At 40.1% G+C, this 17,528-nt stretch overlaps 1 protein-coding gene across 3 annotated transcripts; it reads right to left on the bottom strand.

Moving 5' to 3' along the window:
• Positions 1 to 676: 676 nt before the first annotated feature.
• has2 (hyaluronan synthase 2) lies at positions 677 to 17,250 on the bottom strand. 3 transcript variants are annotated; one of them, XM_042424397.1, is made up of 4 exons: positions 16,585 to 17,250; positions 6,263 to 6,889; positions 4,598 to 4,699; positions 677 to 4,501 (listed from the first exon to the last, which is right to left on the bottom strand). In XM_042424397.1, exons 2-4 carry the CDS (start codon positions 6,887 to 6,889, stop codon positions 3,572 to 3,574), a joined length of 1,659 nt encoding a protein of 552 aa, XP_042280331.1. In that variant the 5' UTR covers positions 16,585 to 17,250; the 3' UTR covers positions 677 to 3,571. The 3 variants fall into 3 exon arrangements, with proteins under 3 accessions (XP_042280331.1, XP_042280332.1, XP_042280333.1); XM_042424398.1 differs by lacking the exon at positions 16,585 to 17,250 and adding an exon at positions 7,734 to 7,812; XM_042424399.1 differs by lacking the exon at positions 16,585 to 17,250 and having other exon boundaries at positions 6,263 to 6,919.
• Between the last annotated feature and the right edge of the window lie 278 nt (positions 17,251 to 17,528).

Below are 17,528 nucleotides of genomic sequence, written 5' to 3'. Positions count from 1 at the left end.
CTGTTTTTAAGGTGGCAGATGTATGTATTTTTTCCCCATTGTCCAACTGTTCCAATGAAATTGTCAAAAGCTGATAATTACAAAAATGAAAGAATAGAGCCCATTAATGGTTTGTGTTGGACTTTGGGGAAGCTGCCCATTAATGCTGTGCTAGCTGTGGCTTCCTTCCAGTCCAAATGGTTAAATATGGACATGGTAACAGTGCAGATACAATACATATAAATACATTTCTGATCTTCTTGGTAGAAAAATGAACATTCAGAGGATAGATAAATGCCTTAAAAAATCCCTTGAGCATGTGCTGTAACAAGTTGAACTGTTGTAAAGAGATTTTCAACTCAACTGCGGAACTGATTTAGATTATCTCCACACATGCTGAAAGAAAACCTGCTCCAGTTAATTCATAACTTGAGACTGGTTTATTTTCTCTGAGCACTGTAACAAAATGTGGTCACTGCCACCCTTCAGATGCATTGTGTGCTGTTAGCTTGTCATATGCTTGTGAAATGGTGCATTATCTTAACAAGAAAGAATACCAGTGCTCTCACTTTTATGTTCTAACACTTTATGTTCTAGGTCATTTCAAATAAATGAATAAAGACTCAAGAATCAGCAAATTAAAACATAAGTTGTTTTATTTGGCACAACACAAAAGTGCTTTATGATAACACTGCCCATGACTACTTTGGCATGAAAATAACCTCATGGTTCAATTATTGGTCTCATTTATTAAACCTTAGAATAAAACCAAACCTTAAAACTGTATAAAAATGTCACTCAGTTTTTCTTTTTCTTCCATTATTACTCAATAAGTCACCTCACAACTTTAAAACACAATATAATTTGCAGATAATTACATTTTTGTGCAAATGCTTTTGAAATGGTTTTGGATGATGGTTTTAAGTCTGCGTTGGCTTTATTCTTTATTTTATTTAGAACTGAACATAGAGAGCATGACTCCATATAATTTCAACACTGCAAACAAATAAATCTAACAATATGATTATAGCAATTATGTTCACTTGACTAATGGATTATCAAGCACACTTCAATATTTATATTTTCATATTTTTAACAATTTAACGTGGAACATATTGAAATAAGCTTGATAATCCTTGATAGAACATATATTTAAGTGTTGTATATAATATATTAATGTATTCATTGTTTTTGCTGTGTCAACATATGGAACCTTAGGGGTTTTACATATTTACCAGAGTACATTTTACCAAGTACAGAATGCTATAAACCACAGAATGTTCTTACATAAATATGCTGGTTTTCTATCTGAGTACAAAGTACAAAAACACAGGTTCATCATCTCTATTGAAATCAATAACTTATCCCTACAAATTGCATTTTTATTGTTGTTATTGCAGACAAAACCCCCAGCTCATAATTTCACATTGTTTGGTCAGATATACAAGTAATTGTCAGAACAGTTGAAAGCACAATACATTTTTTTCCATTTTTCTTATAAAAACATGAATGAAAATAAAGAATCTTTGGTAGCTAAGCAAAAATAGAATAAAAATGTCTATATATAAAAATGCATTGAAATACAAGTAACAATAAGTAAACGGCTACAGCAAAGGGCCAACAAGGCAGAGAAATCCAGCTTTGACTTAATAAGGAACTGCGTATAAAAAGGACACTTTTATATTTAATATCACAAACAGATCATAAATTACTTGAGACCTTCAGAATGCATCAGTCTTTGGACGGCATCCTGACACTTTGATGCAATGCATGGAGAACCACTGAGGTATTTCATCTTGATTATGTCAAGCATGACACTGGACGACGGGAGAGACATAAAAGTGCATAAGAATTAAACTCATGTCTTCTCCTAGTCTATAGCAAACACTGGACATATTTCATTCCAAAATGCTGTTCCCTTCCATCAAGTGCCCTTATTCACATTCCTATTATCAGGTAGTACTTTGCTCCCATTAGAGACGTTAATGTTTCCTTCCCTTGCAAGTGAAAGATTTTCACTTCATTCATCACAATGCAAGGAAGCAGAGAGATATAGCCACATTATCCCCAATACAGTATGTGATGGAAGGAAGAGAGCAAGGGCATGTGGGAGGCAAAAATCACAAAATCTTTTCTCTTAATACATTAACAAAAATAGTGTTAAACCCATTTTGCAACATACACCCATTATTCATATTAAAGAAAAGAAAAACAAAAGTCATTGTTTCTGTAAAAAATAAAACAGTCACAGCAGCAATGATACACCATCTCTCTTCTGGTCATATGTTCACCTGATCACCTGATCCATTGGAGATTAGATCTACCAATCAGTGATCAGTTTGAGATTCTTCACTTTGTAAACGTTGAGAAAAATACTGCATTCATGTCATATGGGAATAACAACAACATTTTTAAGTGTCCGATTGATTTATGTGTTTAAATAAATGTATGACTGTATGAATACATTGTGCATTTCACTTAACTACAGGTGCTTTCTTTTTGTCAGAATGAAGGTAGTCCAGTAATCTTTTTCAACTGGCAGTTCCAGATGCGGTATTTACTGTCTTAAGCTGTATGGGTGAAGAGTGAGAGGAAGTTTGCACTGTATCTATCCCATATGACTTGAATGCAACAATAGAAAGAGAAGAGCTCTCCTTTTTATAGCCCTTTCTGCACCCTTTCACTCTTTGTGCATTGATACTGTAGCTCTTCCTAAAGACACTGAAAAGGCACAGCAATGCATCGCCCCCAGAGGTAACAATTTAGACCATGTGACATTAGAATGGGATGAAAAAACAGATGAAGAATGGTAGGGTGGCCTACAATTACACTAATTTGATAGTGATGGCAGTAGCCTCTCTCAATACCTTTTAGAGTTATGAATGTGATCTTCAGTTTTGTGCAGTCATTTGACAGTGGAGACAGCCCCATATATAAAAGCCTGGCAGGGCAGGTACAGTATGCTGGTATTTTCAAATTGAAGTTATGTGGTGGTCCTTTTGGCTTCCCTTTGGTAGGGGCAACATGTAGGTTGATTTTCAGTTGGATCTACAAACATTTCTTGGACACAATGTTGCTCTGGAGGTAGAATATTCATACTGGTTGGGTTCAACCTTAATGAACACAAGATCCAGTTTCTTTGGCTAAGTTGCTAATGTTAGACTGAAGCCCAGTGAACATGACAAGTGTAAGAGGTAGCTATTATTATGAAGCCTAGCACTCTTGCTGCCAACTGCAATATATTTAATCTCGCCATACTGAGTTATCAGGGTTAGCTATAGCCTACAGTAGCTGATCTTCAGCTAAACATATTAGATTAGATAAATCTAGGTAAGCTAATTAGCTAGCATGTTGATGTTCCAAGATCATGAATGCTATGGTCATGAATGAACAAATAAGCAGCCACTGCCATTAACATTTTTTTGCTATTCAAGTTTGAAAAGATCCTGGGTTTTTGCCCATTTTGGTTGAACTGAACCAGATTATCCTCCAGAGCTGCTCTGCATCTGAAAAATATTTGTATAACAACAACAACAAGGTGAGTGAAAACAACCCCAAAACATAGTGGTAAATGATGACTGTAGTCTATAGGTCATACATCCAGCACCATATCATAGTGTGTTTCCTTCTTCCTCTTCCCACACTTATTTATGAGCACTGCATATAACGTCACAAGTATGACCCAGTAACTGGCATAGACAACTGCCCCTATGACCAGAACAATCTTTTCTGATTCAGGAAAGGGTTTTCTAGTCTGCAGGATTACTGTGTAGATAATCCCAATGAAGAGGATGGTGAACCAAACTGATATAGGAATCAGGCCAATGAAGTTCACCACTATTGTTTTCCTTCCAGAGGTCCCCCATCCAGACTTGTTGATTGTTGCTATTGCAAACATTTTGGCTGGCAACAGGCTTGACATGTACAGTACAGAATAGAAAGACATGAACACCATGACAATGTTACCTCTGAGGCAGCTGGCAAATGATGACTTGATCAGCGCCACTGCCTGCACAATGAGAAGAAACAACAGAATATTCCAGAGCCTTCCTTGGTAGAAGAGTTGGATTGCAGTGGCAATGAGGAAAAATGGGAAGAACCCTGTGATCACAGCCTCATAAGTCATCCATAGATGGTGTTTGTGGAACCACATGGAGTTGTAAAGCCATTCTCTGAAATATGACTTACTCCATCGAGTCTGCTGATTGAGCCACCGCAAGTATGTAATCGGTGTCTCTGTGAGGCACTTTGACCGTGCAGTGTATTTGGTTGCGTACCCGAGGCTGAGAACTCTGTTGGTGAGATGGCGGTCATCACCAAAACTGCAGTGGGATCCCATGAAGGTCTGATTGTACCAGTCCTCAAGGAACTCGTGCAAGAGGGAGTTTCGGTACATTCCTAAAGGCCCACTGATGCACTGCACGCAGCCAAAGTAGGACTGGCATGCCCGCTCAATGTTGAAGGCCATCCAGTACCGTACACTGCTCAGGAAGGAGATCCATGACTCATATTTGTTTAGGATCTAGGGATAGATTGATGAGCAAATACATTAATGTTAATAGTCATAGTTTCCAAAATGTGTTACTTTTAGCAAGGAGAATGTTAGTTTTGTAACTACCTGTACATCTCCTCCAACGCCTCCCACCATGGGGTCTTCTTCTAGAACTTTTACCATCTCCACTGATGAAGCGGGGTCAAGCATGGTGTCAGAGTCACACACCTGAGTTAAACCCACAAAAATAAGCAGTGTTTTAGAATCAAGGGTTATCTATTACAATCATGTAAAAAGGCAGCTTGAGGATAGTGCAGCACACACTTTACCTGGCAGACATTGGACTTAAATCTTGTTAGATATACATTCCCCACCCCCCTAATTTATGACAGACAATGATTACATATTCTCTGTTTGTTTGTAGTATCAAAATAATACAAAACAAAGTGAAACAAATACAGCACTGTATGTCTCAGTATCCCACCCCTACCTCTCTGTCTTTCTTTACTCTTTCTGTTGGGCAGGATTTGGTGGTCCAAAAGCAGATAAATCAAATGTGTTGAACAAGTGAAAGATAATCATGCATCCAATCAAGATTTTTATTGGTCTTAATATGGCAGGCAGATAATCCCCTGCAACAAAGATCAAAAAAACTCTTTTAATTTAATTTAATCACCATCCATTATCTTTCTGGTACTCATTTTAGCCTTCTCAGTTTTCTCCCCTAACAAAATCAGGTATTGAAAACAACCACAGAGCTCAATCCCCATTAACAAAACACATCTGTTACTGGCAGAGACTGATGATAATAAAAAGACATGCAACACTGTCCCTCCTTTCTCCAAATGTTGTAGGATACTGACATTGCTGACAGCATTGTGATAAGTTCTTTTGAAATCACTGTTAAACAAGAAGTTTCTGGCAGGCCTTAGCCATCTCCAGGTGGTAGACAGCATCATAGCAGAAACTCTTTATCCTCACAGTTTGCGTCATTGTAATTCGGATTCATTTTCCAAGAATATCATTAAAATGTTTTACTGTTTAACTGATTTTCACTGACAACAGTAATTCACTAAATACTATATATCAGTCAGCCCTACTGACAGTTATATCTATCTTTTGCAATGTCTTAAACTTTAAGACAGATATTCTCCAAATGGGTCCCAAATTCAACCTTTTTTTTTTACACGGTTTTGAGCCTTGACTCTGAATACTGCTCATGTAGATGATGTAACACTCAGCTCTGGGAAACAGATCTGTTATTACACTTAGACATCGGCTACTGCTGTCCTTCTTCACGCTACACTTCACAACACGATGCACACAGCCACCGTCCATCTAAAAGCAACACAAAAGACTCTTTGTGGACCCCATATTTGGCTTGGCAAAGACCTCCTTCCCCTTTGCAGTCATCTCTTTCTCGATCTCTTTCCCTCTTCCCTTTCTCTCCATCTTCAGTTCTCATTTGTCTAGTTTGCATTTCCCTCAATCCAGCTTTCATTCTTTCCTTCCCTTCATCCTACATTAGATATCAACTGTCCTTGTTTTACCTGTATGTTTACATCTACACAGATACACACACAGACATAAACCACTGAATATTTTACCTGTTATATAAAGGTGTCTAATTTGCATCATTGACACCCTTCCCATTTTCTGCCCATTTTGCATTAACTCTAGTCAATCCCAATGACTAAATGTGTCCCTCCTTTCAGTTTTTCTTTTTTCTTCTCATTTAAACCCCTCTGTTAATATTCCTCTTTTCCCTTCATTAATTAATTGAAGCCTTACCTGCACATAGTCCACGCTCCTCCCCAGTGCTTTGAAGGCTGTGTACATGACTTCTCTCTTCCCTCCCCACTTCTGCATGATACACACGCACTTGTTGTTCAGCACCAGTTTGGAGACATGCTGAAGGCTTTCAGCATAACTCTCATCTGTCTCCTCGGGCCCCCTGTTGTGATAGTTACTCCGCCACACATATGTGGCTACTTTATCCCATCCCATGATCTCTTTAAAAATCTCCATCATGTACAAGTCATCATCATTGTTCCCATCGATCACCATGATCACTTTGATCCCCGGGTATGTCAGCCTCTTCACCGACACCAGGCATTTCCTCAGGTAGTTTGGGTCCTCTTGATACGCTGCAATGCACAACGCCAATGATTTATTCAATTTGATTGGCGTCTCCAAGGACCGCCTCATGTTTCGGTGCTCTAAGAGCGCAAACAGGCTCTGGATAATGAGGTGGACAACCAAGATGGCACCGTACAGGCCGAAGGATAAATGATTGCGGGCTGTGGTGAAGAACTGGTAGCCCATGATGTAGGCTGTGGAGATGCCCACCAGGAGGGACACGCCAAACATGGTGGTGCCGAATATCCGCAGGTAGGTAAGGACTCTTTGACAACTCATCTAGGGAAAAAATGGGAAGAAAAGGGCTCAAATTAGTCATCATGGTACAAAAGCGACATGGTGTACATTAATTATAAGCCTGTCACTATGGGGTGCAGACCCTGAACCATAGCCTACTCTTATTTTTCCTTCTTTTTAAATATACTCCAACTAACCAACAGAAGAAAAAGCACCCCCTGCAAACATCAGATGCTATGATTTGGATGGGAAATTATTATCCTCACATGTATTTGGAACTGCAAACATACACAAACTTTAATATGAAATTTGCTTATTCACAGTTTTTGACCATACCCCTCTATGGCACACACAGCCTTTTACATTTTATAACACCATACCTGCAGGTAGAGAAAGCAGTAAAAATTTCTCCTCCTTTTTTTCCTCCCTCCTTCCCCCTCTCCTTCCTTCTACCCCTCCCCAAAATCCCTGTCTAAATGTCAGACAGTTGTGAGGAGCCGATTGTTCCAAATCTCCTTAAGTGTGGGTGGGGGCACATTACAAGATTTCTTGACCTAATTAACCAACAATGTGGCTGCCCTCGCCAAAGATCCAAGTTCCAAGTGCTCTCTAAATGCTGTATTGTTTTTTTTTCAGTATTGTGGAGAAAAAGTTCACAAACATTTTCAGGAAAGCACCCCATATAAGGAACTCTAATGTACTGTGGCTTGTCCATTAAAGAATATTCTATGTTTTTATATGGGGACCAATGATCTCCTGCTTTTGTGTTTCATCTCAGTCTTTTGTGAACACGGACTCTTTACTGAACAAAATCTTCTGCTCAAAATCTTTCCAGCACTCATTATGTTGCTACCGCCATCTGTTTGGCAGACCTACGAAGACCCACTCAGCGTGGCTCAATGCAGAGCGGACCACCCTGTGATGTCATCTGTTAATATCTCCGTGGGAAGAAGAAGACAAGCGTTTTTAGGTTTTCTAATGCTGCACGTGTGCTCCTTCTCTTTACCTATACTCTCAAAGAAAGTTTGACAAGAAAATCATTTATACGATTAGATAGATACATGGATAAAGATACACAGTGGAGAGAGGATATGTATGACATTATAGTGTACGCTTTTTTAGCCTAACATGGCAATGATGAAAGAGAGTTTGACCCTTTGCCATTACAAGGGTCACTGAATCAGTAGCAGGTCAGAGACAGCGCAACATTTTGAGCTGCACTTCAGAGATCGTGCAACCACATTAATGTAATTTGGTGAACATTTAATGAATCTCGCAAACATGTTATTACATATGCATTCATCATTAAAAGTTATACAAGTAAGTGATAGGCATGACAAGCAAGCCATGTAAATCAGGACAAGCAATATAGTCATCAAAAGAAGAGTATACAAAGCCAAGCAGTGTTTGTGATTTGGAAAGACTTCCTCACACCACACCTAAACACATAAGACAGATGGAGGGTGGGAAAGAGTAATACACAGGGTGAAAAAGGAGAAAGAAAGTAGGGGAGAGGGGCAAGGGGAATCCAGAGCTACAGAGAAAGAAAAAGGAAAAGAAAGTGAGTCAAAGCACTGAGAAGAAGAGATACAGATGGCTGAACAAAAAAAGCAAGCAACACTGAAAGATTCACAGTGAGCAAGAGAGATGCTAAGCTAAGAGAGAAAGACAGACACACACACACACACACACCCCTTGGCTCAGACATAATGTCTTGTTCATTTGATCGTTGGATGAAAAGGCCACAAACAGTGTAGCAGGCCTCCTCTGGCACGTGGCAAGGCTCTTAACGTCAGACGCTCATTTACAAGACCCTTGACACACACGCCAAACACACACACACATATACACACAAAGTACACAAAATACACAAAATTCACATATAAAAGCTTGTTACAGCAGTGCTGGGAGAGGGGTGTGTGTTTCTGTTAAAATACACGTGTTTCATTGTGTTAAGCAGAGAGTGCATTTCACCTTAGACCTCCTTTAGTTTGTGTACATTTTGTGTGTGTATGTGTGTGAGTGAGTGTGTGTATGTTTTACAACTATATAAAGTAGTGTAGAATAAACCCCCTCACCCTGTCTTTCTACATCAACTTTGAATGAACTCAGCCACTGCTTAGGAGCAATTATGTTTTGCCATAAATGTGCCATCAAAATATGTGTACCTAATTTAGATATTTTAGAATGTTCGTTGTAGATTATATTGTCAAAATCTTTGGTATTAGTACATGAAACCTGACAAACACCTCCATGACAGCTCACCAGTCTATCATAAGACACTTTCACACCTACTGGGAATTTAGAGTTTCCAGTCCACCTACCCGGCTTGTTTTTGGACTGTGTGAGGAAACCAGAGAAGCTAAAGTAAACTACTGCAGATGTATGGAGAACATGCAAAGTCCACACAGTGTTTGTTGCTTTGTGACTGCTTGTTTATTTATGATCTGCACTTCACTGACATCAAATGCTCGCTCTGGTTAAAAGTTTGCGGTTGAAAGTACAAAACCAAACTGTGAAATTAAATTCAGTCGATGTTCCACAGGCATAAATCCTTTGCCGTTGTCTCATTTCAAATGCTGAATGCCAAATGCAGTCGAACTGAAACGTCTGAAAGCTTGTAGAGCTTTGTGAATTCAGTGCAAAACAACAACACAGCTCAAACACTGCAACTTGTTAGGATGCTTCTCTCTTCTTGGCATGTAATAAGCACTTTTGGGCGGATGATCCAATGCAAAGGTCAAACTAACAATTAGCTCAGACGGCAAAGAGATTACACTAAGTGCAGCCTAAAAATCAGTCATGATGCGCTTTCAAACTGGGCCCCGGCCCTTCAGAGATAAAGCCTCTAATCAGAGGAGTATCTGTGACAGTAGAGGTATTATCGACACATGTGCATGATGTCACTTTGGTGCTCTGTGTAACTACGCATGTCGGTATATGTATCTGTGTGAGATGAAGGTGTCATTAGCACATGTGAATGATATCATCCCGGTTTTCTGTTTGTTTTTGTATCTTGGCATGTATGAACCCCGTCACTATCTGTGTGTGAGTCCAGCCCTACAATGACCTTGGGTTGGATGCTCTAGCAGTCTCACTCTGACGTTATTGTCTCTTGAGTGAAATTCTCACTGGCTCCATCTCAGATATAACGTGACAACAATGTAAAGCCTTGCATGGATGGAGAATATTTAGTGGGTTAGCGGAGAGATGAATGAATGAATGAATAAACAAATGAATGAATGCATGACTTAGTTGTCTCACTAATGTAAGTGGTCCACTGGAGAAGACTCCGTTTGGCTCATAACTTTTCGATTTCTGCTCTACTGAGAACTACCAGTCCAAACAACAAACAGATGGATGGATGTGTTGGGAGTGGCAGCAGCTTTGACGTTAGAACAGTGGTCACTGGGGAAAGGTCACTGGTTTGAAAACCTGGACTGGCTGGGAAAATATGTAAGACATTGAATCCTCAAACTATAACATAAAACTAGAGATTGTGATTTTACTTCCCACCGTTGCTGTATGAATGTGGAGCAGGACATCTCTGGAGACTATAAATATGTCATGTAATCTGTTTAAGTCATTTGAGCTATATGATCTGAGCTTATATCCCTATTAGATATGAACAGACCCGCACGTACTGAACGAACACTGTACACTGTGTACTGTTGCGCACAGTCTATAATTCTATATGGAATGATGCACATTGACGCACAGACAAAAAATCTCATCTGTGGCCCAAAATACACTTAAACTGAAACTTTTATCGGCAATTCACTCTAAAAATGTAAACTTTGTGGTGCACAATCTTTGTCATCTTTGGAAAAAATCATTAATACCTTAATTAGGAAAAGCTATTGCCTCCGATATGAGTAAAATTACAACTATCTGTATTGTTTAGACTAGTGATAAGGTTGCTACTTCAGAGGCATGCAAAAAAAGATAATGTATACCCAGAATGTCTGCCGTGGATATAAATGATAGAATAATGGATATCCATCTGTCATCCATTAACAACAAAAGTTTGACATTGGAGTAACGTGTAGAAACTTAAATATGCAGAAGACTGCAAAAAATGATCTTTGGTAAACAAAAAATCGACGCATATATTCAACAATCAAGGCCAATTAACAGTATAGATAAAGAAATAGCTTCAGCTTAAGAAAAGCTACAACCTAAAACTACAAGCTACAAGCTAAAACTGAATACATACAGTACAGTCTCATTTTAAGCATTCCTGGTATGTAGGGAACTAAAGGAAATATCCCTGTGACCCGTTTTGAGCCTCAAGTATAATAAGTGATTTAGTATAGTCAGGAGAATCACCACATGCTCTTATGCAGTGGATAGCTGTCAGAGATATATGTGGCTTGACTGGGTTGTCGGCCATGTGTGCATGTGGGTTTGACTAGCCAGCTTTCAGGGACACATTTCAGACTCAAGACCAGTTAATTGGGGACAGCTTGCTTAGGCAAGTCGTGGTTGCTTGTGTGTGCAAATGTGACAGAAAATATGTACAGTGTTAGTGTTTGGCCAGTTTCCAGTGTGTGTATGTGCACACAAGCAGAGGTGTGTGTATGTGTGCTGCAGAGAGGAAGCGATGGTTTGGCCAAATTCACAGGGGAGCAAGAAAGTGGAATCCCCGTCTGCAGGGTCCTGGTTCCAAGCCCTGTGACGGAACGTAAAATATAACAAAGCTCACCAGACTGTGTGAGTGTATGTGTCTACGCACAGTAAGTACTACACGTGTATATGACTTTGTGAGTGTGTGCCATTACTGTATGCTCTTGCAGTATAAATCTGACACGGAGCCAAAAAAGACAGCTTGCTTGTCTGCCCAGAGCTGAGATAACATAAAGCTTACATCTTTATGTTATTGTGACTCAGCAGTCACTGGCTGGAGGTGTAACATTCACAAATCAGAGGTTCTGGGCGGATGACTGCTATTCACAAATCAAACTTTAATGTTGCTCTGAAGAGTGAGCCAGCTCACATCTGTGGCTGGTATACTTTGGGCATGAATACAGTATATGACAGAGAAGGTGCTACAGTACACTCTATTAAACTGAGGTCATTATTTATAGCAATGTCATTATCTCAATCAAACTTCAGTAGATAATGAAGACATATTGATGATATCTATGGTTTGCTAAAAGCCTCTTAGTGAACATGCTCTGATGAACAATTGGACAAAGTTGAGTTGTTATCACAAAGAAGGAAATTGGGAAACCAGACCGGTTGAGGGTCGTACACACCTTTGAAATCTCAAACGCATGATCTTCAGCCAACAGGAAAAGCACATATGCAAAAATGGAGAGATACATGGACTGGAACTTAAACAAGCAATGCATATGGTGAAATAGTGTGTGTGTGTGTGTGTGTGTGTGTGTGTGTGTGCGTGTGTGTGTGCGCATGTGCGTGCGTGCGTGCGTGTGTGTGTGTGAGCTGGGCAGGGCTGGAAAGCAGAGGATGCATTTTAAAAGCATTAAATGTGGAGATAGCCCTCATGGCGGTTGTAGCAGGATGCAGGGAAGGCTCACGTGTTCCTGAGCAGATGATGAGGCAGAGGAGAGAGAGCAGCTGGGAAAGACTCGAAATTTGGCTGCTGTCTTAGGTGAGACATATTGGACACGATCAAGGCTGGCTTGCTTTTTTTTTCCACTTCTTCAAGCTGCTTTTTGCTTTCCAAGATAAAGTCCATTTAAGTAGGATTGATTTGCTTATAGAAATGTGTTCTCCTCATTTATGGTTTATGAGAAATAATCAAATCGTGGTTAGGAATGAGTCATGTGTGTAGTAATTTAATGACGTAATTTGAAATCAACAACTGTCATCTTAATTTCGTTTATCTCTGTCTATCTCTGTTTATTAAATGGATGCAATATCGTGTTGAAATGAGACATTGTGCTGTAGCGTGCGGCAACTGTGCTCTCTTAATAAAGTGGAAGGTCATGTGAGTTTTAAAAGGCACCGCCAGGAAGCGCCTCACTCCTCCTCTTCTCCTCCTCTCCTCCTCCTCCTCTTCCTCCTTCTTATAAACCCCCCCATGTGGTCACTGGGAGCATTGTCATTATAAGAACCAGAGCTAAACAGTAACACCACCCACTGTGCTACACTGCACTGCTCCTTACATGATTGGAATCAGGTGGACAGGGTCACAACTGGCAAAGGTAGAATGTTACAGCATTACAAGGGAGTTAACTTTAACAATCCCCTTTTCTCCGTCTTCCGCTGTCTCTGTATTTCCTCCCCTTCTGCATGCTATTAGAATCAGGTGTGATAAAATTGTAACTGGCAAAGGCACCAAAGGTTACAACATCCTAGAAGAGTGTTTTGTAATGCTCTCCGCCAGCTTCTTGTTCTGCTTGTTGTGCATCATCTCATTCTTAAACCACAACAGTCCGGTTGTGTCGTTTTACTTTTATCCAATTTAAAAGTGAAGGTGAACGATGAAGCTGCAACTCATTCATAAGAGAACACTGAGGTAAATCCCTTCTTGATTTTGAAGCCAAGCCATGCTGTTCGGTATTTTAGCAAGTCTTCGCTCTTTGACTCATCCCTAGCAGTACAAACATACTTTCGGGAGAGAGTGAGTAAAATAATGAAAGGAGGATGAAGATGCAGAAAGAGTGACTTGTAAAAAGGGATGAAGGACTACAGTATCCAGTAAGATAAGAGAGAAAGTGGGTTGGAAGGAAGTGAGTTAGTCAGAGAGGGAGGGATGGCAGACACCAAAAGAGGGAGGGGGAGAGAGACTGGAGGCACGCTAGTGGACTTGGCTCACTTCACTGCCAGCTGAGGCACTGGAGTTAAGCCACTGTGGCTGGCTCAAAGATTTTTGGCCAAATTACAGATGCAGCTCAGTCGAGAATGTAACCCTCTATAGTCAGTCCTCTGTCTGAGTATTTGTTTGCTTTTATTTCCAGTGTTGCATTTACACAATAAGAAGAAGTGCAATTTCAGCACTTTATGGCACTTCAGGGTTGTAAAAAAACAGCTTCTGTTTCATTTTTCCTGCCACTAGAGACTCAGATCTCTCCCAAAAAATGTTTTAAATTGTTTTCTGCTTTTATGAATCCAATCTGTCTCTCTCTGTTTCATTCACCGATCTATCACTTCCCCTATCTGGCAATAGACTGTTATCAACAGTGCGTTAAAATAACTGGCCTCCCCTGACAGGGGAGAAAATTCTATTAATAGCACTCTGTAGTATCACGGCTAATTACAGCTATCTCTAGATAATAGAGACAGAAAACCACAATCGCCCTGAGTGGATGCATGAACAGATGGTTAGTGGAATAAAGAAAGGCAAGAAGGAGCTGACTGTGATTCAGATTTTAAATTTTGGACCTTTTGTCATGGGTGCTTTGTCACAAGGTGCACAATAAGTAATATCATAAATAATGTCTCAAATGCAGCTACACAGTATGGGTTACTTTATGGCACACTGAATTCTTGGATCTATGCATTTGCGTTGGCATCAGCGCTCCCCATGAGACTCCATGTGACTCAGTATGAGGTAGTGGGAAGCTAACTTAGAGGCTCACTGACATCCAAATTTTCACTTTTACTAGCTGACTACATTGCTGCTTCAGTGTTACTTTACCAAGGGAAACTGGAAAAAACTGGCATGAATGCTGGATGAGGTAGGTGGTGGTGTTTGGTGTGTGTGTGTGTGTGTGTGGGTGTGTGTGTGTGTGTGTGTGTGTTTGGGAGGGGCTCCACATATACACTCTCTTCTAACTTCAGTGGTTATACTCTGTCAGCCCCAAGGCCTATACACTGAAAGACCCTTGCTGTGAGCAGTAATGGCACGTGAGACTTGTTGTGAGCCCTAATGGAGGCCAGTCATGGAATGCCTTCCTCTCTTAAGTAGTAAACTGCTCTCTGCGCTATTTGTAAGAACATCCTGTAGCACTGATGAGTCTGCAGGATGTATGACTGTGTCACTGTATTGGTTCAAAAGAGTTGTTCCAGCTACTTCCCTTGCCTTTTTTTTTTTTTATAAAAGTAGTAGGCTACAGACAGTCATAGACTACCCACATTGCTGCATGTAAAAATAAAGTTTTAGAGCTTAATATTCCACTAACACACTAGGGATGGATTGCCCTCCTTGCTGTGCTACACTGAGCCCCATGCTCAGTGGAGTAACTCCCTGGTGGGCTTAGATTAGGTACAATATGTTGGTATTAGTTTGGATACATATAGCATATTCATAGACAGAAGGTCCATACATGCATTGTGAAAAGAACATATGGTCTGCATCTATCTTTTGAAATTTACATATGCATTTCTTGTTTAATGTAAATGACGCAGTGCACTGGGGAAATACAGCATACAGTCAAAGCAAACCTAATAAGTAAAGGTAAATATTCATAATTATACTAAAAATACTGTAAATAATTGAATGGCTGGTCTCATCGATATATGATGAGTACATGCTTCATCCTTCTGATCAGGTGTGCATGGCCGGTGTTCCAGCTTGCACAGCATGAGTATTAGAATGCTTCATGAAACGATTACCCAGGTCAGTAGGAAGTAGATGCCATGTGTAGGATGGAAACTCTACTGTACATCATAGATAAATGTCAGGAGTTCTCAGACATCCAGCTCACAGATGGGCATTCCTTGTGTGGGTTTTATATGAGCCAACAGTGGAATCTGCTAACAGAGAGGTCAGAGTGGGTGAATAGAGAAAGAGAGTATGTCAAAAGCGCGTGACAGATGTTCATTTACATATGTGTCTGTTTTGTGGTGGGTGCCTGGGAATGCTAGTGTATAATGCCAAAAGTAACAAGTGAGTATACATTTATTATGTTATAGTTGCAGTGTGTCTAAGTGGCACCTGTCATAAGATTCCTGTTATGTTTGCATGCATCTATATGTTTCTGATCTCTGGGACAAGAGCTGGTGGGATTGCATGGACTGCTGAACATTTCAGCAAGGTAAAGGTCTGTCAAAGGTCTATTGTAACAGTTAGTAGGGTACCGTTTTAAACATGCAGGCTACTCCTTCTTCTCAGCAAATAATAGTCATTCACATGCGGCATTAAATTACGCGCTCCTACCACGAGGCACGCTGAACGTTTCCAAATCCAGCCTTCCCACTGGCTCACACATGTCAAAGAATGACGTATGCCTCGTGACGTCTTCGCTTCGTTTATTCTCATGCTATAATAACTGGTTCAGCCGCGACTGTATGTGCACTTGTAAATGATTAAAAGAGTAATCTGGATTCATATGTTTCACACATTTCCACAGGTGGCACAGCTGGCCAAGGGAATACAGATGTTAGTGCCAGTTAAGACAAATTAAACTTTTTAGAGACATATTTTAGTTTCAGTGTAATAACATTTTATGTTCAGTAGGAACATCTGTGGAGGAAAAATGACGTAAGTGCATGTCTCCAGAGATGTTATCCGTGCTTTACGCACGACGCGTGGAGAGAAACGACTCCAGTGATAGCTGGCATGCCCCCAAACTTTTAGCATCACTCCCTTTGCTGGGCTTAAATATTGTACAGCATCTTAATGATACGAAATTATGAAAGAAACCTCTTATATACTGTAGATATTATTTAAAAATTATTTATATGACAGTTTGGAGCATCAACGTTTCCAAAATAATCATTTTAACTATTTATAACCTCAACATGAGTAACTACTGATGGAACATTTATCACCGTCTGTCAGCAGGCTGAAGGGTCAACAGACCAAATGATCACTGGCCGCCTACCTTGAAGCAGCTGTTGTCCTGTCTTTGGTCCTTGAGAAAGGATGCGGTCAACTCCGGCGGCTCTGGTACCGCTCCACAGGGAGAAAAAATCTCGACAAAGTTCTAAAGGACACTTGTGCAGTAATGAGTCTCATGAATCCGCTCAAAATGGTCCTCATTAATAAAAAAAAAGGAAGAATAAAGAATCGTGCAGTTTCCTCTAAATGTGTTCAGCTGGATGCTCAAAAATATTAAGCACTAGTTTTGAACTGTCTGTCAGCAGTCATTAACTACACACCGCATGCATCTTAGGTGTACAAACATAAACATCATGTCAGTCAACTTTGGCATCATTCATATAAAAAAGTATAAATAAAAAGTACACTATATAAAAATGATAAATATTTTTCTCCATCAACTTCTGACAGTTTCATTCATACTTAAAAAGTTTTTAAAAAGTTACAAAAAAGCCATCAATTTTGGCAGTGTCATATTCACCAAAAAAAGAAGTTTCCAGCAAAGACTCTAATAATCAAATATGAGTCAGATCATTTGTATTTTGCTGTCTTGAGGGGCATGCAGGTAAGTATTTCTATAGTTTCCCCAAGCATCCAGTCTACACAGACCGCAGAGAAGTGGCCAAAAGTCTCTATGCCGCTGTTTCAGCTGTCTAATTCCTTCCAGACGGCTGTGTGTGGAGCCTCCTTTATGGCTGCTGCGGCTCCCAAACCCCTTTTACCGGCCTACAACAGATTGGCGTGTTGTTTTAATAAGAGGGGTAGGTTTTGGGGGGTGTAAGAAAAGGAGGAGCGATGGAGAGGAGAGAGAGAGAGAGAGAGAGAGAGAGAGAGAGAGAGAGAGAGAGAGAGAGAGAGAGAAACTCATCCAAACTCATTCAAACTCTTGACGTACCGACAGAGAGAGAGGGTGAGAGAGATAGAGATTGGCTGACCATGCCCCCATTC

This window comes from Thunnus maccoyii, chromosome 10, assembly GCF_910596095.1.
Source record: "Thunnus maccoyii chromosome 10, fThuMac1.1, whole genome shotgun sequence".
In the NCBI taxonomy this organism is placed as follows: Eukaryota; Metazoa; Chordata; class Actinopteri; order Scombriformes; family Scombridae; genus Thunnus; species Thunnus maccoyii.
The sequence above is the reverse complement of the archived record's forward strand: the minus strand, read 5'-3'. Positions and strand labels throughout refer to the sequence as shown.